Source organism: Balaenoptera ricei, chromosome 1 (assembly GCF_028023285.1).
Source record: "Balaenoptera ricei isolate mBalRic1 chromosome 1, mBalRic1.hap2, whole genome shotgun sequence".
In the NCBI taxonomy this organism is placed as follows: Eukaryota; Metazoa; Chordata; class Mammalia; order Artiodactyla; family Balaenopteridae; genus Balaenoptera; species Balaenoptera ricei.
Genome location: NC_082639.1, coordinates 152418756 through 152440278, shown reverse-complemented (window position 1 = coordinate 152440278; position 21523 = coordinate 152418756). Strand labels below are relative to the sequence as shown.

At 49.7% G+C, this 21523-nt stretch overlaps 2 protein-coding genes across 2 annotated transcripts in view; one reads left to right on the top strand and one right to left on the bottom strand.

Moving 5' to 3' along the window:
* Positions 1–5196, bottom strand: part of PACC1 (proton activated chloride channel 1) — a 32593-nt gene extending 27397 nt beyond the window's left edge. Inside the window, exons 1-2 of the mRNA XM_059904322.1 lie at positions 5050–5196; positions 848–944 (exon numbers count right to left, since the gene is read on the bottom strand). Coding sequence (XP_059760305.1) covers positions 848–944; positions 5050–5085 — 133 coding nt within the window. The 5' untranslated portion in view covers positions 5086–5196. The remainder of the gene's footprint in view (positions 1–847; positions 945–5049) is intronic.
* Positions 5197–10851: 5655 nt separating this feature from the next.
* Positions 10852–21172, top strand: NENF (neudesin neurotrophic factor). The gene is made up of 4 exons (XM_059938438.1): positions 10852–11064; positions 18501–18561; positions 19562–19665; positions 20618–21172. Exons 1-4 carry the CDS (start codon positions 10888–10890, stop codon positions 20792–20794), a joined length of 519 nt encoding a protein of 172 aa, XP_059794421.1. The 5' UTR covers positions 10852–10887; the 3' UTR covers positions 20795–21172.
* The last annotated feature ends 351 nt before the right edge of the window (positions 21173–21523 follow it).

The following is a 21523-nucleotide window of genomic DNA, read 5'->3' as shown; positions in this document are numbered from 1 at the left end:
AGCTGGCAGTGGGGAGACCATGAGGTCAATTCTGGACATGTGGAGTTCAGGGGACCTTTGGGACATCCTGGCAGAGCCACCATCTGGGAATCTGGATATACAGGATATGCGAACAGGTAACCTCTGGGCCAGAGATATAACCACGGCAGTCACGTGTGAGCAAACAGTGACTAAGGCAGGGGAGGGGGCCTGAGTGAGGTCACCTGCCAGAGACTGAGAGAAGGGGGCCTCTGAGAAACATTTAACACCCAAGAGCTGGAGGGTGACTGCAAAGGAGGCTGGAAGGAGTGACCTGAGAAGTAAAGTGTCGCATCATGGAAGCTAAGGGAGCAGAGCGTATCCGGGATGAAGAAGTGGTTGACAGTATCAAACATTCCTGCAAGGCTCTACAAGACGCCACCTTACTGATGGGACCACCCAGTTGGGCGACAAAACCGGAGAGGCCTGATGTCCGGGGATGAAGCCTATCGGATAATCGCCCAGAGTGCCCTGGGAAGCGACCCAGCTATTAGAGGCTCAACTGCTGACAGCGTCCCTGGGAAAAAGGAACACAAAAACAGAGACCCAAAGTTCTTGTCATTGTATCCAATGGCCTGGCCTCAGGATCTGGCTCAAACTACAGGACAGAAAAGAGCAGATGCCGGCTTGGACACATCCTCTGTCCAAAGGCTGGTTAAATATGTATAACTCTAAAACGAGGGCAGTACTTGAGATCCGACACCAGGCAGGGGCTGTGCCTCCGACACAGGTCCCCAGCTGGCGAGCAGCCTGGACCGGGGCCTCCAGCTGCAGCAGTGGCTCAGCACCGTTTGCTGGCACTTCCACCCCCAGCGCTGAACCCACTTACCTGGTAAGATCCCTGGACCCTGGACTTTGACCGCCTCCTTTTCCCGCTCGTCCGCCCGCTCTGAGTTCTCAACCACCTGATCCAACTCCTCACTCAGCTAAAGGGAGAAACAAAGAGGGCAAGGAAGTCAGCTACATCAGCTTTGCTTTTCTGGACTAGAATAAGAAAGCAGAAGCTGTTTCTCACTTAACTGTCATCAAAAAGAAATCACATGATATAGGGTATGTTATACCAATTCTACAGATTAGCACACTGAAGCTCAGAAAATTCAAATAACTTCTATGTGTTAGTTTCCCAGGCTGCAGGAACAAAGCACCACAAACTGGGTGGCTTAAAATAACAGGAATTTATTCCCTCACAGTTAGGGAGACTAGAAAGCTGAAATCAAGGTGATGGCAAGGTTGGTTCCTTCCGAGGGCTGTGAGGAAGAACCTTTTCCATGCCTCTCTTCCAGCTCCAGATAATGGCCAGCAACCCTTGGTGTTCCTTGCTTGTAGATGCACCCCATCTCCGATCTCTGCCTCCATCTTCACATGGAGTCTCTGTGTCTCCACATGGTCAATCTTCTTATAAGGACATCATTCATACTGGGTTAGGGCCCATTCTATTTCAGCATGATTGCGTCTTAACTAAATACATCTGCAATGACCCTATTTCCAAATAAGGTCACTTTCTGAGGTGCTGGGGGTTAGGACTTCAACATACCTTTTTGGGGAAGACAATTCAACCCACAATACTTTCCATGGCCATAGAGCCAAGAGCAAAATCCAAGTTAGCCTAGTTCCAAAACCCATGCTCTTAATCACTTCCCAAAGGAGGAGGAAATGCAAGCTTAGAGTCTGCTGAGGGAGCAGAGAGAACAGAAGTTGGTGTCAGAGCTAAAGTCCACCAACTCAGGCTGCAAACGGCAGAACAAAGTGGGGAGGGCAGACCATCCAGAGACAGGTGCTGATTGGCAGCCTAATAGCAGGCAACGTCCACCTCACTTCATCAGAGTTCTCACCTGTCAAAGGGGGACAATGATACCATGATAACCAACAAGGTTCCACAGCATTAAGGAGAAAAGCAAGAAACACCAAGACCAGAGGTCAGAGGAGGACCTATCACTGGATTGGGAGGTGAGGGAGGGGATAGACTTCCCAAGTATTTTCTTAGGCTCACAGTGTCAACACTTAAGGTCGCAGGACATCATTAAAAATTCATCTCTAAGAAACTTGAGTTAAAACAAAGCTCTTACGTATCTAATATTCTTCCATCTCCTTCTCCATGCCTCTGCTCCTGCCCTTCATTTATTTATTTATTTTTAACATCTTTATTGGCATATAATTGCTTTACATTGTTGTGTTAATTTCTGCTATATAACAAAGTGAATCAGCCATATGTATACATATATCCCCATATCCCCTCCCTCTTGCGTCTCCCTCCCACCCTCCCTATCCCACCCCTCTAGGTGGTCACAAAGCACCGAGCTGATCTCCCTGTGCTATGCGGCTGCTTCCCACTAGCTATCTATTTCACGTTTGGTAGTGTATATATGTCCATGCCACTCTCTCACTTCGTCCCAGCTTACCCTTCCCTCTCCCCGTGTCCTCAAGTCCATTCTCTACGTCTGCGTCTTTATTGCTCCTTCCCTTTAGAATCAGGTAAAGCCCCTGGTTTAAAGCCCTGAAGCCCAAAAGAAAAGAAAACCAACATGTGAAAGATGGCTAGGAGGTTAGAGAAGACACCATGAAACGCAGGCCCACAGTGGGAAGGAACACAGATCAAGAGGTCCCCAGGGCTCTTTCCCTTTTGCTGGCCAAAGGGCAAGGAGGATGTTAGTCCTGGGAAGGCCCAGTGTTCTCTGATCCAAGCCTCGCACAGGTTCAGCCTAACCCTAACACACTCCTAACCCAGTTCCCCTCCTGGCTACCTGCAGCCATAATAAACACACCTCCTTGCCCGGCCCTGGCCAAATTCTCAAATGCCCCATCCTGCAAAACCAAAATCTCCCCCCAGCAAAGAAACCTAACTCGGAGCTAAGTCCACTCTCAGAATGACCCATACAAGAAAGATTCAGGAGGCCTCCTTCTTCTGAAGAAGGTGAGAGACAGGGACTTCAGAACGGGCCACTAAGGAAAGTAAGGGGAGGGGTCCTTCCAGTGTCTTCCACCAACGGAAACTGAATCCACCCTTGGCCTTACCCCTGCAAGCAGGAAAACTGCCTATATTTTAATAAACATTTTAGGAGCCCTGCTAGGTAAGGAGATAATGCAGGTTGCGTGTGAACGGTGAGGGACATGGTCCTGTAAACAAGGACCTCAAAGCTCCCCAGAAGCAAGAGCAGCCCACATCCTGTTAATAAGAACTAGCATTCACGGAGGGGTCACGACTGCCAGGCACTGAGCTGAGCACTTTCACAGACCAACTCATCTAATCCTCAGAGCCCTGTGAGATAGGGACTATCATTACCTTCATTTTGCAGATGAAGAAACTTGAGGCTCAGAGAAGTTAAGTAACTTGACAAAAGTCACACAAATGGCAAGAGGCGAGGCAGGATAGGAATGCAGGCTTTTTGACTTAAAAGTCCTAGTATCTACACACTATGCTCTATTCCCTACAAACCTGAAAACTTTCAGAGTCAAGGAAAGGCACAACTCATTTCCCAGGATTCCCCCACTGCCTCGGGTACAGAATCTAGGGGCCACAGAATCCACAGCACTGGTTAAAATCCATCAGGCTCCTTTTGGACAAAGGAAATAGTAGGAGAAATACAGAAATTTGTCCCCAAGTCAGATTCTAGCCCAGATCCCACACTACAAAATGGCAAGCCTCAGGCAAATCTCATCTGTCTTCAACTTGGCTTCCCCTTCTACTACAGGGCTAAGGCATCTGCTTTATATACTCCACACAGTATCATTTACAAAGGGAGAAATGTACATCAGTATTGATCAGTATTGATCAAGACAGCAGCAGTTCACATGAGAAGGACTGGCAGAATGATAGACTCGTCTGGGAAGTGAGACCCCTATGGAGCACGTGAGATTTGAGATCCCTCCTTGCACAATGGGGGGAATTTTAACCAAAGGAGTTTGAGAAGGGGTTAAAGAAGAAGAAATGGTGTGAGCATAGGCATAGCAGGAGCACATTTTTAATCGGTGAATTTCCAGTGTGGCCAGAACCTAGGTGGGTGAGGAGATGACGAAGGTAACAGAAGATACGGCTGCAGGGCTGTGAAAGCTTGTAAGAAGTTTGGACTGTTCTGGGTAGACCAACGGCAGCATCAGGTGTATGTAAAAAGGAATGCTCGGGGATCAAGGCAGGGCCCCTGAAAGAATCTGCCCAGCATGGGAGACACCAAAGGGAGAGTTGGTTAGAGCAGACCTGGGGACACAAACCTGAGGATTGAGGATATGGAACTGCCTGAACTTGCCAAGGGAGGGGAGCACGGTGAGGGACACAGGGGAGGGAAGAGAACTAGAGATGACCAAGGTTTGGGACCCTAGAGGAGGAGAAGGAGAGCAGTTCACTAGTGTCAGTAAGAGTCAGCAGGAGGAGCTGGTCTGAGGGAAGAGCTGGAACTGCAGCCTGCAGCTCAGGACAGACAAGAAGGAGACAAAGAAGTGGAAAGTGAGAGTTACAGTCGTGGGAGGAGGTGAAAGTGGAGACAGAAACGGAACGGGGCGAGAAGCAGCTCTGTTGGTGAAAGCACATTTTCAAAGTTGGTTGGCCATCAAAACGAGCTGTAATTATCGCTATCGTTAGCAGCTGCAGGGGCCACGAGGCCTCGGGCGTGGAGGGGACTGATGCCCACGCGCCTCTGCTCAGCTGGGAGGAAGGCGCGGGTGCTTCCACTTGTTGCAAAGAACCTCGGCGTGGGGGCGGGGGGCGGGGGGCGGGGTGGAGTCCGCCCGGCGGACCGCGCTGCTGCCTGGATCGGACGAGGCTTTAATCATTCACCCGATGGTTAAGGGTCGAGACTCCGGGGCCCCGGCTCCATCCTTCTGCCAAGCGAAGGCAGCATCCGGAGGAGGCTCGGCGTCCCGCTTCCTTCCTGCTCCGCCGCAACTCAGCACGCGGGGACCCCTCCTCCGAAGCACTCACCGCTACTTGGAGGCGGGCTCTGCCCGCCCGGACGCCCCCCACAGCCCAGCCGCCCGGACCCCCGGGACCCGCTCTGCCTCACAGGAAAATTTGCTTTCGCCCCCGCCCCTGCCTTGTACCTCTTGGTAGGATGTGGAGAGCTCCTGGCGGATCATGGCACTGACCGGACCTAAGGCAAACCTGAGCCCGCTGAGATCCCCGGGAAGCAGCTAGGCGAGCACCGCGACTGCAACGCCGAGATCTGCCGGCTCTCCGAGGCGAAACCGGTTCGCAGGAGCGGCTTCGAGACAAGGCGGGGCGGACTCGGCGCATGCGCCTCGCCCTCGCCGCAGCTGGAGCCGCGAAAGTGTTGCTGGGAAATGTAGTTCTGGGCGTGAGGGCCCCACTCAGCCTTCCCGGGGTAGCGAAGCCTTTGAGTTACCCAGAGCCAGGCTTAACCCGCGCGTTAGACGCACGTGCTTTCCTCTTCTCTTACTTACTCTCTTTATTGAAAGGGGAAGGACGGAGAAAATGAGTGGAAAGTGGAACAAGGGGGCCAAGTCAGACAGGTAGGAGATCCTAATCTATAATTGAAAGAGGAAGCTTGGCCTTGTAGTTTATAACCATAGTAAGTATCTGGAGAGCACTTTATATGTTACGAAGCACGTTCATTCCCATTATGCCTTTCATCCTGCGAGGAACCCTGTAAAGAGGGCATTTTTCTCTCTGTTTTACAGATGAGGAAACTGAGGTACCTTGTTTCAGAAGGGATGGGGAGAAAGCCATGAACAAGTGAAGATTATTTAATCCAGGAACAGATGACAGAATCCAAGTTCTTTCCATTATTCCTGGGGCAGACACTTGGAGTCAGGACCTCTAGATTCTTGTCCTGGTTCTGCCCCTCTCCCACAGGTCTTGTAATACTCTGAGCCATCCTCTGTTCAACTTAGAATGCAACTGCTAAACCCTGCCCTGCTTCACAGGTCCTTATTTGAGCCAAAACAGGTCATGCAGCAAAACCCAAAGGTGCTGTTCACAGTAGCAAAAGCCTCCTGCCGTGAATGGGGTGGAAAATTGGGTGTTTGCCCTGTGGCAGGGTGGAACCACATCGTCCCCTCTTCCCGCTGCCTGAACAGCTGTTCTGTGTGGCTTCCCTGGGCTGCTTAGTAGTGAAGCAGATAGAGGTTGCCTATGCCTTGGTGAATGCTGTTCTGTGTTCCGGGCAGCTGCAACTCTGCAAACCCCTGCACTCAGGGCCTCTTCCCTCCTCAGTGGCAACCACAGTAGCACCAACCACATCAGAGCAGGCTGGACCTTCAGAGAGTTGGTACTGGGAGGCCTCCACCACCTCTTCTGACCACCCTACCCCAGCCCAGACCCTCTGCTCTCACATCTATTAAATGGGACAATATATATAGCACCTAACACATAGTAGGCATTCAGCAAATGTTTGTTAAATTTATGAATGGAACACTTATTCCATCCATTTCAGTTAACAGTTGCTTACCAAAACAAATAAACAACAACAAACAACTCATTAAATTACTTACTGCTTTACTACAAGGGAGGTTGATAGAACAAGTCACACAATCATAGAAATTTAGAACTAGAAGGAACCAGAGAAATCTAGTCCAGCTCTGTCGTTCCTCTCTACTCTTTGTTGGTATGACCAAACTGGAAAATTACGGGCTCCCACATTTGAAGGAGATACTGACGAATACAATATCTGACATGGTTTAACAAATACAATATGCCAGGCACTGGGATATAGACATGAATAGGGTACTCCAAGGTCCTTGCCCTTGTGACTCTTCCATGCTAGAGTCGAGAAACAGACCTTGAACATGTTAATAGAATTTTCTGTACTTGCTGTCCCCAAGTCCTCTCCTCCCCTTTCCACGTGAGCACACACCAATCAGGCTTTTATGTTCTCCACTCCACTGAAACAGTGCTTATTAAGGTTACAAATGACCTCTGCGTTGTCCAATCAGATGGCCATTTCCCCATCCTCCTCTCTCTTGATCTATCAGCAGCCCTGGACTCAGGTCATCCTCCCTCTTCCTTGTACACTTTCCTCCCCTGACTTCAGGACACCACACGCTCCCACTTTGCTTCCCACCTCACTTGCTGCTCCTTCTCCAGTCTCCTTTGCTGGTTTCTCCTCATCCCCTCAACTCTACAGGGTGGCCTTCCTCAAGCTAGGTCTTTGATCTTTCTAGTCACTGCCTAGGGACTAATAAAGTGGTCTCCTCTAGTCTCATGGCTTGAATTACCATCTATATCCTAAGGATTCCCGTCATGGGTTGAATTGTGTTCCCCAAAAAGATATGTTGAAGTCCCAAGCCCTGGTACCTCCGAATGTGACCTTCCTTGGAAACAGAATTGTGGCAGATGTCATTAGTTAAGATGAGGTCACACTAAGCAAGGTGATCCCTTCGTCTATTATAACCTGTGAATTTACAGGAAGATGGAAGACGATAGGAAGGTAGACACACAGGGTGAATGCCCTGTGATGACAGAAGTAGAGATTGCAGTGATGCAGCTGTAGGCCACTCACTTCCTCACCATCTTCAAGTCTTTCTCGCAACATCACCTTATCAGCAATGCCTCCTCTGAAGCACCCTGTTAAAACTGCAAACCCCACTGCCAGCTTGTGCCCCTACACTGCTTTATATTTCTCTCTAGCGTGTACCACCTTCTGACTTTCATTTTCAGTCTCCCTGCACTAGAATAGAAGGTCCGTGAAGGCAGGGTGCTTATGTGTCTCGTTCATTGCCATATCCCAGTGCCTCCAACAGTGCCTGGCAGTTACTGGTACTCAACGAGTAGTTTAGTAAATAAACGAACAAAATAATTTCACATAGTGACAAGAGCTCTAAAGAAAGGAAAAGAGACCACGTGATAGCACAGCTGTGGAGGGAGGTGCTGATTGTGGGGAGTCAAGAGAGGCCTCAAGATGGTAGTTACTTGTGAGTTGAGACCTGAGTGACAAGAGGGTCATGACGACCTGCACCCCAGGCCCATGATGACCTGCACCCCAGGAAGAGGGCACCGGTACAGTACAGAGGCCCAGGCTGGGACCCAAGCAGAAGGCAGTGTGACTGGAGGGGACCGATGGAGGGGCACTTAGGAGACAGAGTCAGAGGGGCAGGTAGAGACCAGATCCTGGAGACTGGGTTGTGCTGATCCTGGGCTTGTTTGCTCTCAGATCCCATTCTCGCCTCTCCTGCTCAGCTCTCGGTTACCGGGACTGGCCCTGAAGGCTGGGTTTCCACTGGGTTCAGTCGAAGCACTGCTCGGAGACTGGAGGGGATCTGGGCCAGGGGGAAGCCAGGGTTTTTCCTGCCCTTGCTCTCTGCCCCTGGCAGCTTCCCTTCCATAGCTCTAGCCCCTGATGCAAAGGTTTTTTTTGTGGTTGTAGCTTCGGTCAGGTGACCCAGGCTCCTAAACTCTAAAAACACCAGGATGTTGCCAATCTTCCTGCTTTGCTAATCTCTAGGCTCCCTCTGGGTTGCTTCTCAGCCTCGTGCATCACCAACTCCCTGCATTACAGCCATTCTGTTTTACTTAGAGTAGTTTCTGTTTTCCTTGCAGGTAACTTACTGATTCATTTGGAAAAATGAATCTGGGTTCAAGTAGGGAAGGGCAATCAGGGGGATGCCTGGAGAAATCCAAGGGCATATGAGCACGCTATTAAATTATAGACTCACACTCAGTGTCTCAGGGACGGGGAAGCTAGATCTGATCAGTAGAAATTATAGGGAGTTTCTTTTGGCTCAGAGCAGTTCCTAAGAAATCCAGCTGCAGGGAGAGAAAGGGCTCAAGCAGAGAAGCAGCAGCCTGTATGCCGAGGAACAGGATGCATCAGGAAGAGGGTGATATTCTAAGGGTTTAGAAGAGGTTCTTCTAACTGGAGACCCTGTGACATGGTGTAATGTGGATACTGCACAGCTTACACAGCTTTTCACATCCGTACCATTTTTACTTTTGACACAGTCCTATCCAGGACGCAGGCTGGTATGTTACTGATGTGGAAATTCAGATTCAGACGATTTGTGGACAGACCCTGTTTAGGCTGCTCTGCTCTAGAAGCCCATTCTGTTGAAGAAGTACATGGATGAGAACTTGGTGCAGTCACTGAGGGGAGGTGTAGCCTGGCGGTCAGGGGCAGCCTCAGGGACACAGGGCCTGTGCTCGAGTCTTGGCTCTGCCACCTACTGTGTGACCTTGAGCAAGGCACTTAAGGTCTGTGCACCTCAGCTTCATCATCTGTAAAATGGGTGATAATAATACTTCTTACTTCATAGAGATACAGTGAGGATTAAATGAGTTAATACACGTAAAAGTGCTTGGCACACAGCAAGCCTATCTTTGGTGGCCGGTTCTCCCAACCACAAAATGTTGGCAAACCCCAACAACTCAGTCCTTGGTCCTCCCTCCTTCCGATCCACGTGCCGTTCCTCGACAATCTCATCCATTCTGTGGCTTTAAATACAACCTATATGCCAAGGATTCCAAAATGTATATCTCTAGCCTGGAACTCTTCCTCTAATTCCAGACTCATATAGCCAACTGTCTACTTGATACTTCCACTTGGCTATCTAAGTGTTCTCAAACTGAACAAGCCTGATCTTGATCTTCCCCAAGACCTGCTCCTCCTACCGTCTCTCCTTATCTCAGTAAGTGGCAACTCCATCCTTCCAGCTGCCCAGGCCAAAACCCTCAGGGTCATCCTTGGTTCCTCTCTGTCTCTCAGACCCCATGTCTTGTCTGTCAGCAAATCCTGCCAGCTACACCTTCAAAACAAATCCATGATCCACCCACTTCTTGCCACCTCCCTTGCTACCACCTGGGGCCAAACCATCATCATCTCTCGCCTGGATTATAACAGTAGCTCCCTGCTTCAGTCTCTTCTCAAAACAACAGCCAGAGTCATTCCGTGAATATTTTAACACACTCCTCTGTTCCATTCACTCAGCCTAAAAGTCAAAGTCATTCAAAAATAAGCTGTGAGGCCCCACAAGATCTGCCCCCCACCTCCATTCCCCTTAACCCCCTTACCTCCTTGACCTCCCCTCCTACCCCTCTTCCCTCCTCGCTGTTCCTCCAACAAGCCAGGCACTGTCCTTCCTCAGCATTTAAGCAGTTTTCTCTTTGCAGGGATTGTCCTCCCCCAGGTTACCTCCCTCACGTCCTGTAGATGTTCATACAAATACTGCCTTCTCATTGGGGCCTTCCCTGGTCAGCCTATTTAAAATTGCAACTCCCAATGCTCGCTATCCCTTTGCCCACTTTATTTTTCTCCCTAGCATTCATCACCATCTAACATACTACTTATGTATCGTGTTTGTCTATTTTGCCCATAGAATGTAAGCTCCATGGGGCGTGGATCTGTCTTGTTCAGCGATGTGCCTCCAGTGACCTGGTACATGGAGGCCCTCAAAAAGTATTTGCTGAATAAATCAGTGAAGAAATCCTTGCACAAATGTTAGCTATAATTATTTCAGTGCATGTCTTGTGCCCTACCCTCTGCAAAAATCCTTTGGGGACTCGAAATTTAAACACAACTGGGAAGGAAAAAAAAATCAGCCAAAAGTAAAAGTGAATTAATAAAGTTGGGGTCCTAGGTTATAAATCTCTCTTCCTAGTTGCTGGAATGTTGGCTGTGTCAACTCTGTACCTAATCAAGGAACTGCTGTAACAGACGCCACTGTTCGCCACTGTTCGGCGCAACACTCAGTCCGCAGTTCGGAGTCCGGAGCCCTCGGAATCCTAGCTCCAAGTTTCCGGCTTCGGCGTCCCAGCGGCCGAGCGCGCCCCGCAGCGCGTGGAAGGCGCGGAGTCCGGCTCCTGGCTCCCGGCCCCGGGGCCTCCGGGCGCCGGGCGGGCGCGCGCGGGGTGGGGTTCCGAGGCCGCGGGGCGCGCGCGCGCGGGCTCCGCCGCCCAGGCCGCCCCAGGCCCGATTCGGTGCGCTCACCATGGCGGGCCCCGCGCCCGGGCGGCGGCTGCGGTGGCTGGCCGCGCTGGCCCTGGTCCTGGCGCTGGCCGCGGGGCTCCTCGCAGCCGGGGCCGGGCAGGCGCCGCGCCCTGCCGAGCGGGGTCCCCCGGTGCGGCTCTTCACGGAGGAGGAGCTGGCCCGCTACGGCGGGGAGGAGGTGAGCGGGGAAGCGCGGGCCCAGGGACCGGGCCGAGTCCGGCCTCGCGGAGAGGGAGGCGGGGACCCCGGGAAGCCGCGGCGCCGAGGGGAGGCCTCGGGGAGAGGCGCGGGCCTCGGCGGGCGCCCCCTCCCGGAGCCCCGGCTTCGAGCTGGGCGCGAAGCCCGCCGGGCTCCTCTCTCCAGGCCTGGATCGCCGCCTGGGTACAGGGGGGCAGTCCCCAGCACTCGGGGCTCCCTGCTTCCCCCTTCCCCAGCCAGAGCACCCCACCCCGCGCTTCTCCCTCTCTTCCCGAGAGCTGTTTCCTAGAGACGCATTTTGGCTGGAGGTCTGTACGCGAACCTCAGAACTTTTTTGTTTTCAATGTAAGCATCAGCTGCGGGCACACGCTTCTGCCTGCTCCTGGGGGCAGTGGCGGGAGAGGGAGAGAGGGACGCAAGGCCTGCTCCCTGGGTTAGGCGGGAATGGGGACAGGTCCAGGGTTGATCCAGACTTTCCCTGCACTTTGCCTTCCTCATTTGCCGGGCCTCCTCTGCAGCTGACTCCTCACACTGGCTCTTAATGCCTGTGCTCTTGAGGCTGAGCCAGAGCTGGGGGAGATCGGAGGTTAGAGACAAAGATGACCCCCACCCCCAGACGCACCCACTTCGGTCCACATCGGTCAGCAGTCTGGACGTGTCTAGGATATTCCTCACAGCCATCTGACATTCGGGTTGTTGGGGCCCAGTGTGATGGCCGTGGAGTGTGGGAACAGGATGCTGCACATGGGAAGGGCCGTGGAGCTGATACTAGATCAGGAGGTGGGGGGAACAGTTTGGTGAGGAAATCAGGGAACTACAGCATTTCAGAGTTGATAGGAATCAACCTCCTGCTTTTACAGGTGAGGAAACTGAGGCATGCCACCAGTTAGTGGTAGAACAAGGAAGGAACCTAATATTCTCTTGTTAAAACCCTCTGGTGTGGGCTCCCTAACCCCCAAGTTAAGTAGCCTTAGCTGGACTAGTTTCTCCAGGGGGATTTAGGAACCTGGCCCTTAGGCAGTGGTGCTAGTTTGGGCATCACTGTAAAGAGAGGTTGGTTAGAAGCCTGAGTCACTGAGAACACAGAAGGAGGGAGACAGGCATGTGACTGGATGTTAAGGGACCCTGTCTTTTGGAGCAGCAGGGAACCAGATGGTACCGGGTCAGGGAACCTGTGCAGAAAAGAGTTAACATAACAGGCCCGCAGTCCTTAGAAAGACCTTGGCTGATGTCTGGATTTCCAGGGTGTTCTGCATTTCCCTAACAGATAAAGGTGGCTCAGTCTGGGCTCTTCGTACAAACCGTGCATTCATGTTGAACACTGCTAGGCGGAGAGGGCCTGCGTGGCCGGTCCCCAGTAAAAATGTTGGGCTCTGAGTCTCTCATGGGCTTCCCTGGGCAAAAACATTGCACACGTGTTGCTGCATTTTGTTGCCGGGGAAAGAATGTGCTCTGTGTGGCCCCTCATGGGAGGCAGACAGTGTAAGGAAGTCCACAGGTAGATAGATTCCTCTAGACTCTACCTGTGTCCTTTCCCCTATGACCCTTACTACATCACTGTAATAAATCATAGCTCTGAGTACAATTACATGCTAAGTTCTATGAGTCCTCGTGAATCTCCAAATGTGGGGGTGATCTTGGGGACCCCCAGCACAGAGTCCAAGGGAAGAGAGAATTCCTAGTGGAGATTACATGCAGGAACCATGCCCAGGGTTCAGGATGAGGACTGAGAAAAGACTCTTGGTTTTTTTATGCTGATATTGTTGATTGATACTCAACTGCCGGAAGGAGAGAGGGAGGCTTGAGATGGAAGCAGGTTAAGGAAAGAATTGTTTGGGGTGTGGTGCCCAGAGGATGTCTGCAGGCAGAGAGAGTAAGAGAGGAGAGAGGCAGTTGAGCACAGCTGGTTAGAGCTGCCCTGTGCTGAGGTTTGCCCTAGATGGTTCTGGTTTATGCCTATTGTACTGGGATAATTATTAATAGCACCACCTTTCACTCTCAGAAGTGTTACTGTTTGTATAATACATTATACAAATAGTATAGTTAGAGCATTATACCTTTGAATCATATCTGGATTTGAGTCCCTTTGGGCAAATAGCTAAACCTCTTGGAGTCTTAATTTTCTTTTATCATCTGTGGTACTTGTTATCGGTCAGGGTTCCACCAGAAACAGAACCAGTGAAAAAAATATATATATAGGTATGTTTTTAATTACAAGAATTGGTTTATGTGATCATGCAGACTGGCTAGGTAAGTCTGAAATGCATAGGGCAGGCTGTCAGGAAGGGCAGGCCGGAAACCTTTGGCAGGAGCAGTGCTGCAGCCCACAGGTGGAATTTCTTCCTCCTCCGGGAAACCTCAATTCTGTTCTTAAGGCCTTTCAACTGATGGCGATCGGGCTCACCTAGATTATCCAGGATAATCTCCTTTACACAGAGTCAACTGATTGTAGATGTTAATCACATCTACAAAATACCTCCAAAGCAATACCTAGATAAGTGCTGAATAACTGGATACTGTCGCCTATCCAAATTGACACATAAAACTGACCGTGATAATGGCTACGGGATAAGAGTTCCTACTCTACATGGGGATTTTGTGAGGATTAAATGAGATGGCGATATGCAAAGTGCATAGCGTAGTAGGCCTAGTGTAGTCTTAGCATAGTAAGCCTTAATCAATCTTAGCTGCTATTATTATTAGCTTATTATTAAAGATACAAACAAGAGGCACTATAACAGGCCCATAATCCTCTTATGCAATTCAGAAATCAAATAAGCTCTGAAAAGCAGAAGGTTTTTTGTTTTTGGCCGCACCGTGCATCAGGCCGGTTCTTAGTTCCCCAACAAGGGATCGAACCCGTGCCCCCTGCATTGGGAGCGCAGAGTCTTAATCACTGGAACGCCAGGGAAGTCCCAGAAGGTTTTTTTTTTTTTTACATCATTTGACAGCAGAACCCTGCCTGATCTGAACTCCTTTGGTGATGGAACCCTGTTGGAGCTACGCGAGTCTATTTATAGTCTTTATTTATCCTACTTAGTGTGAATATTCATGTTTATGCTTTACTGCGGAAATATTGATATAGATGATGATGGGGTGCTGCCTCAGACCCCGGTAGGTGCTCTGGCATGTGCCCCATAACACCTTTCTAAAATCTGACAAATTCTGCATTCCAAAACACATCTGACCCCCAAGGGTTTCTGCTATGGGATTGTGGACCTTGTATAACAAGTCATTCTGAAACATCTAGCTATGAATTCTCATTCCTGTTATAATCCTTTTGGACGAGAGCCAAGGCAGACCCACCAGTTCCACATTCTGCTGCCTGGTTTGTGGTGAGAGCTCGGGCACCCCGGCAGGAAGCTGCATAGTATCTTCAGTGGACACTTCAGATTGGAAATCACGAAAGACAGGGGTCCCGGCTGCTGGTGTCTTTCACAGAACCTACTGTGTTCTGGATCTACTGCACGAGACCCTGTGCTACTTTATCCCTTTGGGGCAGTTTAGGTTGTCAGAGTGATCCACAGTGTGGCTCCCTGAATCATTCCCACGTGGGAGTGTGAAGATAGCTACACGTGTGCTTCCGGCATGAATTAGTCCTCTTGGAATACCTGCTGAAATCCAGCCTCCCCGGTGCCTCTTCAAAGCCCATTCTCCCAGTAATCCTAGTAAGGCTTGCAAAGAGGAGGTCATTTTAGGGACCTTTCCTGTAGATAACACATAGATCACAGAGTAAGCATGTTGAACAAAAATGAACGTAGGTTGAGAAAGGTCACATGTGTCCAGAGGGCCTTCCTGTGGTCCCTGATTTCTTCAGCTGCCCTTATAACTGGGGATATTGATCACACGCTTTCATTGACAGCTTTCGCCGTGTCACATCAGCTGTTCTTTTAGCAGGGCTTCACTGTTTACAAATTATAGGTCAAAGATGGGCGTTCAAGTTTTCGACAAGGATGAATGTCGCAGGAAGGGCTTTAGAATCAAACAGGTGTGAGTCTGAATTCTGGCTATTTATTTACCAGCAGAGAAACTGTTGGCAAGTTATTTAAACTCTAAGCCTCAGTTTCTCCATCTACAAAACAGGTATAGTAATACCTTTTTCAGAAGGTCATTGTGAAAATTGACCTAAGTGACATACGTTAGTATAAGTAAACATGTATAACATATGGAGAGAACCTAGCACGGTAGAATCTCAGTAAATATGAATTTCTCTGCCCTCCCTTTGATCACACCTGAAATATATTAATTGCCCTGAATTATAGGCCTCTAGTAACCAGCATGAGTGGCTGATGGCCCAGCCCAGGCAACATGATCAAAATAATATTCTTGTATGACTTACCCTCACATCGAGCTTTTAGAATAGAAAAACAGCATAAATCACAAGCCATTCATGAGTTTGGTCATCGTTCTTCCTCGGGAAATAAATGTGTGGCAGGACTGGGGGTGAGAGGTGTATATATACCTTCTTTGCTGCTGGCGTTCTAACCTGTATGTTAGACGCTGGAATCTGCAGAATTTTCCCCAACGGAGACGGGTCAATGGCACGTGAATGTTATTTTCCCCTGCCTTAGCAATGGAGGAAAAAGGCGGGGGAGGATTGGTTTATTAAGGAAAGCAGATGTCATGAAGCAGTTAGCTTTGGGGCGGGGCGGCTGGGGTGACTTCGAGGATTCTCTTTGGTCCCGAGCAAATGTCATCCTCCACCCTCCAAGAGCGAAACTGACTTTTGCTACCCTCAGAAAATATGTTTTCTGCCTTACTTGCACCGTAGGATACCAAATGCAGGGAGGGGAGGGCCGCCTGCCCCCATACCTCCAGCATGACTTCTGGGCCTGGGACCAGATGTCTGTATTTAACAAACACTTAATATAGAGCCAACTCTGCCACGCACCGTCCTAACCACTTTAAAGCATTCAATCATTTAATGATGACCCGTGAGGAAGGAGCTATTATCATCATCTCATTTTTCAGGTGAGGAAGGAGCCATGGGGCGGTTGAGTAACTTGCCCAAGGTTACACAGCTAGTGAGTAAAAGAGGTGGACCAAGCTGTGCTTTCTCCAGTTTGTACAAACGAAATGAACCACCAGAAGCCTCCCTTTCCATCACTCAAGCAGTGACCTGTTCGGGGGTATGTTGGTTCAGCTAAGAAGAAGGTATCAGAGGGCAAGCATGACCAGAAATGTTGTTTACCTTCTGAGTTTATTTAGGGCAACCCTGGACCCTGAGCTTGCCCAAGGCCCCTCTAGGCTTTAGGGTTATTCTTTGTAAATGGAATTTGTCTGTGCTCACTCACCAGCTCTCCCTGGAGTCCGTACTAAGGGGGGATGGGGTGACATTTGTTTTCTGCTTTTCTAAAACTTAATAGTGAAGAGTAGGACTTGTACTTCTTCTGAAAGAATCATCCTGGACAGACAATAAAGAATATACAGACAGTGAAGGCTGTTGGATAGAGGCAGGTGAGTAAAGAGGTGAAACCACCCTCTCTAATTATACAATAAAATGACGGCTTGCAGACGTTTTGGCTGTGTTAAGGAATCTATTTTGCATCCTACCCTGGTGTACACACACACACAACTGAAACAAAAGTGCCGTGAAACTATGCTCATTCTTACTATGTGTGAGGCACTCTGATGTTTTCTAGTTTCTGCTCTATTTTGAACTTTTTTTTTCCTATTTCATCTTTTTTTAAATCTGTTGATAAATCACTAAATTGATTCCATCACCCACTAATATGTTACCAATGCCAATTGCAGTTAGAAAAACATGGCCTTAGACCATTGGAGGGCCCAGGTATTTCTGCAGAAGAAAACATCTGTAGTAGTTTCTCTCTGTTTCAAGAAGAGTCACCAGTGAGGAACTTCTGCTCTGTCCCCAGCCTCTGCTGCAGGGTCTGAGGGTGCTGGAGGCCCAGGAGTTCACGCCTTCCTGCCTGCACCCAGGCTCCAGGGCTCTCCCAGGTGTGGAAGAGGCCCTCCTTCCTCTGCCGCACTGCTCTGGTATCCCTTTGTCATGGTAGCTCACGTGGCACTCCCTCCTGGCCCTGCTTGGCCACAGACAGGGAGGAAGGCCAGATGGCCAAGCAAGCCCAAGACCCAGAGGAAAGATAAAGGCCCTGCCTCATTGATGCAGGTGGCTCCCCTGGTTCCCTAACATCTGGGTACCTCCGACCCACTCCCTGTGTCTTTCTTCGTGGCCCTGGGTCTTTTGAATGAATTTCCCAGGACACCCACCCTCTCCTGGTCCCAGGCAAGTGCACTGTCCTTGTGCTGTGTGCCCTTTGGTGGGGCAGGCCAGAGAGGGGACTGAGCCTTGGATTCCTGGGCTCCAGATTCCAGAAACTGCTTTCCCTCTGATTTGCTCTGTGACTCTGGGTAGGTCTCATAATCTCCCCAGGCCTGGATAATGAAGGTGCATTTGTAAAACGAAGGTGTTAGATAGATTAGCTTCAAGGCCCCTTCTGATTTTAACTTAAAATTCCTCCAGAGTCCTTATCTGTCGCTTGGGAATTACATTTTTTTCTATCTTTCCTTTTGTATACCCATGAATATAGCAAAAAATAAAGTGTAAAGCCCAAGGAACTGCAAGGAAACAGTATTGCTTGTATATTTCTAGCACCATAAATGGCTTTTTGAAGGACAAACTGGTAAAATATAAAAAGTGATTATGTTCATCTACTTATATTCGATATATTGAAATAGGCCTCAAGGAGATAACTCAACAAATTAGAAAGTAACTTGTAGAAAGATATTCGTAATGCTGCCATTTATAGTTCTCAGGAATTGGAAGTGATCCAAAATAGAATAGCTCCACAAACAGGTAGACAGTATCACTAAAATAAGATAGAACTGTTTAAGTGACAGCTGTTTTGGTTATTTCAATACATGAAAATGTTTGTATGAACTAATATTACCTGTAGGAAGCAAAATATTGATATAAAATAGATCATTTACACTGATTACCTCCATGTATGTACATCGATGAAGATGAAATTTGGATTGATTTAATTTTTTTTTTTTTTCCTGGCCATGCCATGCGGCATGCGGGATCTTAGTTCCCCAGACAGGGATCGAACCCATGCCCCATGCATTGGGAGCGTGGAGTCTTAATCCCGCCGGGGAAGTCCCATGGACTGATTTAAGTAATTCATTTAATATTCTTTTGAGTTTTTATCTGTACGGAGTTGCTTCAGTTCCTGGGAAAGGTATTGCCGTAGGCTTGTCATGATGCTTCGTGACTTTTCCAGGTTTTTGTGAGTGGGCATGACATTGCGCAGGTGGGGCGAGCTGCCTGAGGACCGGCTTGTAACTTCACCCGCCGCCCTCTGCACCGGCTGTGATGGGAAGAGATTTTACTCACTTGAACTGGCAGAGCTGGGCTCTTTGTCTCCTCCTCACAGCTTCTCTCCTGCTTCCTAGGAAGATCAGCCCATCTACATGGCAGTCAAAGGGGTGGTGTTCGATGTCACTTCTGGAAAGGGTAAGTGGCTTGGCTTTATGAATCCTTACCTCTGGGGAGCGTGGCAGCCTGAGTGGGCGCTGGACGTGTGAGGGAAGGGAGGGAATGCTGGGCAGGTCCTTTCCCCCCCCAGCATGAGTTCACAGTCTTTGTCAGTGAGGCACTTCAACCGTGTTTTTCTCATGATGTCACGCTCCTGCTCAAAAGCCTTCCATGGCTGCCTGTTGCCTATAGAATCAAAGTCAAACTGGATGATTTACCCTAGATAAAGCAGTGAGAGGAAAAGTATTACTTAGCAAAGAGTCGTGATCATAGAACATTATAGAACGTTTTAATGCCATCTCATGTTTTCCCTAATGGAAACTACAACTGATATCGTGGAAGTAGTCTTATAATGGTTCATTGTTTATTTGATACCAAACAAAAGATGTATGGAAGTAGACTTGGCTTCCATGAACATTTAGGAAGACAGAACATTTTTCTTGTTTACATTTTTTAAAAATATTTATTTATTTATTTATTCGGTTGCACTGGGTCTTAGTTGCGGCAGGCGGGCTCCTTAGTTGTGGCTGACGGGCTCCTTAGTTGTGGCTCGCCTGCGGCATGTGAACTCTCAGTTGCAACATGAATGTGGGATCTAGTTCTCTGACCAGGGATGGAACCTGGGCCCCCTGCATTGGGAGCGTGGAGTCTTATCTACTGCACCACCAGTAGGAAGTCCCTCTTGTTTACATTTTAAATATTTTTAAGGGATTATTTTCATTCTGTATTTAAAAAAAAAAAAAATCACCTCTGAGCCCAGCATGTGTGACTTATGCCATATTCTGAATTAGCGGAATCCAGTCGGAAGGCTGGGGGCGGCTTATTGGACCTCCCACCCTCACTGATGTCCCTCTCCTCAGCCGAGCCTTTGCAGGATTGGGTGGGGTGGGGTCTCAGAAGCCCCGCCCCCTGCCGTGTACAGGCTCCTGGCTGCTCTGTGCACATCCACTCACATCTTCTTCCTTCCTCCCCACTACAGAGTTTTATGGACGAGGAGCCCCCTACAACGCCTTGACCGGGAAGGACTCCACCAGAGGGGTGGCCAAGATGTCCCTGGATCCTGCAGACCTCACCCACGACACTGTGAGCCAGACAATGAGCCTCTGTCAAAGTGTCCCACCTCCTTGGCCATGGCCTTTTTTCTTCCCCACTCCCCACCTCTGGGCAGTAGCAAAGCTTCCTAACTAGTCTATTTACTGTTCCAGAGGTAGCCAGTTGTTTTCTTAAAGTAGATATCTTCCTGTGCCCCTCCTGCTCAAAAACCTTCTGGGGCTCCGCACTGCCTACAGAGTCAAGTCTGAACTCTTGTGAACTTGAGATCAAACTCAGTTGATCTTCAGAGTTTGGCTCCAGCCTGCCCTGGCTGCCCCATCCCCCTGACCGTCTGCACCCGCCACCCCCCAGCCTCTGATAGCTTTGCTGTTAGTCTCTGAGACCCGCTTTCCAGGCCACTCCCGGTAGCTCAGGGGAGGAACGGGGTGGGGGAGCAGAGTCTCCGCCGCGCTCATATTTCTGTGAAGGAGAAAATAGCATTAACCAAAACCATTTCGGGGTCTAAGTAATCCCAACAGAAAGGCTGACATTCACCCCCCGTTGTGCTCAGGTGAGTCACACTCTTAAGCTGCAACATTACAGAAGCAAATCAAGAAACTACAGAGGGGGGAAGGGCATGTAAATCTGTAAGGGGACGAGTGTAGAGGGCAGGGGGCTTAATCGGGCAGGAGGAGGTGGTTGCAGACTGCAGAGCGCCCCCCGATGCCGGCCAGGCTGGGGGTTCTCTGGAGTCTAATTCCTACGTCAGTCAGACCACAAACACGGTGCAGCCATTGCTGCCCCCACGCGTAACCTCCGCAACACACACGCACACACAGGGCTGTCTCGAAAAAACTGTCCACGATTTGATTTCTGATATATTTTTTCCCTCGCATTAGGGGGCGTGGGGCGAGTAAAGTCGGGGTCGGGGCTGGCGAGAAGCAGGTGGCAAGCACGAGTCACTCATTCCTACCCCTGTATTTCTTGGGCTTTTCTCCCCAAGACGGGCCTCACAGCCGAGGAGCTGGAATCCCTGGATGATGTCTTCACCAAAGTGTACAAAGCCAAATATCCCATCGTTGGCTACACAGCCCGAAGAATCCTCAACGAGGACGGCAGCCCCAACCTGGACTTCAAGCCTGAAGACCAGCCCCATTTTGACATAAAGGACGAGTTCTGATCTGCAGGAGACCATTCTTGGGAGGGTGAGGCAGGGAGACACTCAGATGCAAACTCTCCTGCAAAACAGGCTGCTGGGGCCTCTGGTCACCGGATCTGAATAAAGCAGACGTTTAACCTGGAACACTGAATGCCCTTTATTGCCCTTGGTCAAGTGTTCTACCCACCTAGGTATCCTGCCCGCACACCAGCCAGGGAGGTAATAGTCACTGAGGGGGGGACACCTCCTAGGTGTCAACATGGGCTATGGGGGCAGAGGAATTACGAGTGACCTTTATTTCTTCTTTATATTGCTCTGTACTTGCCAAGTTTTGTACCATGACCATGTGTACTTTAGAATAAGCACCAAAATAAACTTCCTGTTTTTACAAAAGGAGAATTCTTCCACACGTGCCCTCTCCTTGGAGCTTCATCAGCACCCCTTGTCTCTGCTGGCCTGCTTTCTGTCTCCCCGGCCTGTGAGGGGGCGGGGGCCCGGGCAACAGGGGCATCCAAGAGATGTGGCAGAAATGGGGTGCATTAGGTGGAGGGGTGGAGAATGGGAAAGAAAGCTATTAAAGGGCCTGGCTTTACACCACAACCAGGAGAGTGACGGTATGAACTGGCTTCAGCCCCTTCTGCAGCTGGAAGGTGGTGAGGAGGGCCGGGGTCCGGTGTGGGCAGAGCCTGCCCTGGAGGTCATTCCAAAGATGGTGAAGCACATGCAACACGCTGGACTCAGGTCAGATTT

Coding starts and splice junctions, on each gene's coding strand:
- NENF (XM_059938438.1), top strand. CDS start 10,888: ATGGCGGGCCCCGCGCCCGGGCGGCGGCTGCGGTGGCTGGCCGCGCTG. Junction 11,065..18,500: donor CCCGCTACGGCGGGGAGGAG/GTGAGCGGGGAA, acceptor CCTGCTTCCTAG/GAAGATCAGCCCATCTACAT. Junction 19,666..20,617: donor CAGACCTCACCCACGACACT/GTGAGCCAGACA, acceptor TTTCTCCCCAAG/ACGGGCCTCACAGCCGAGGA.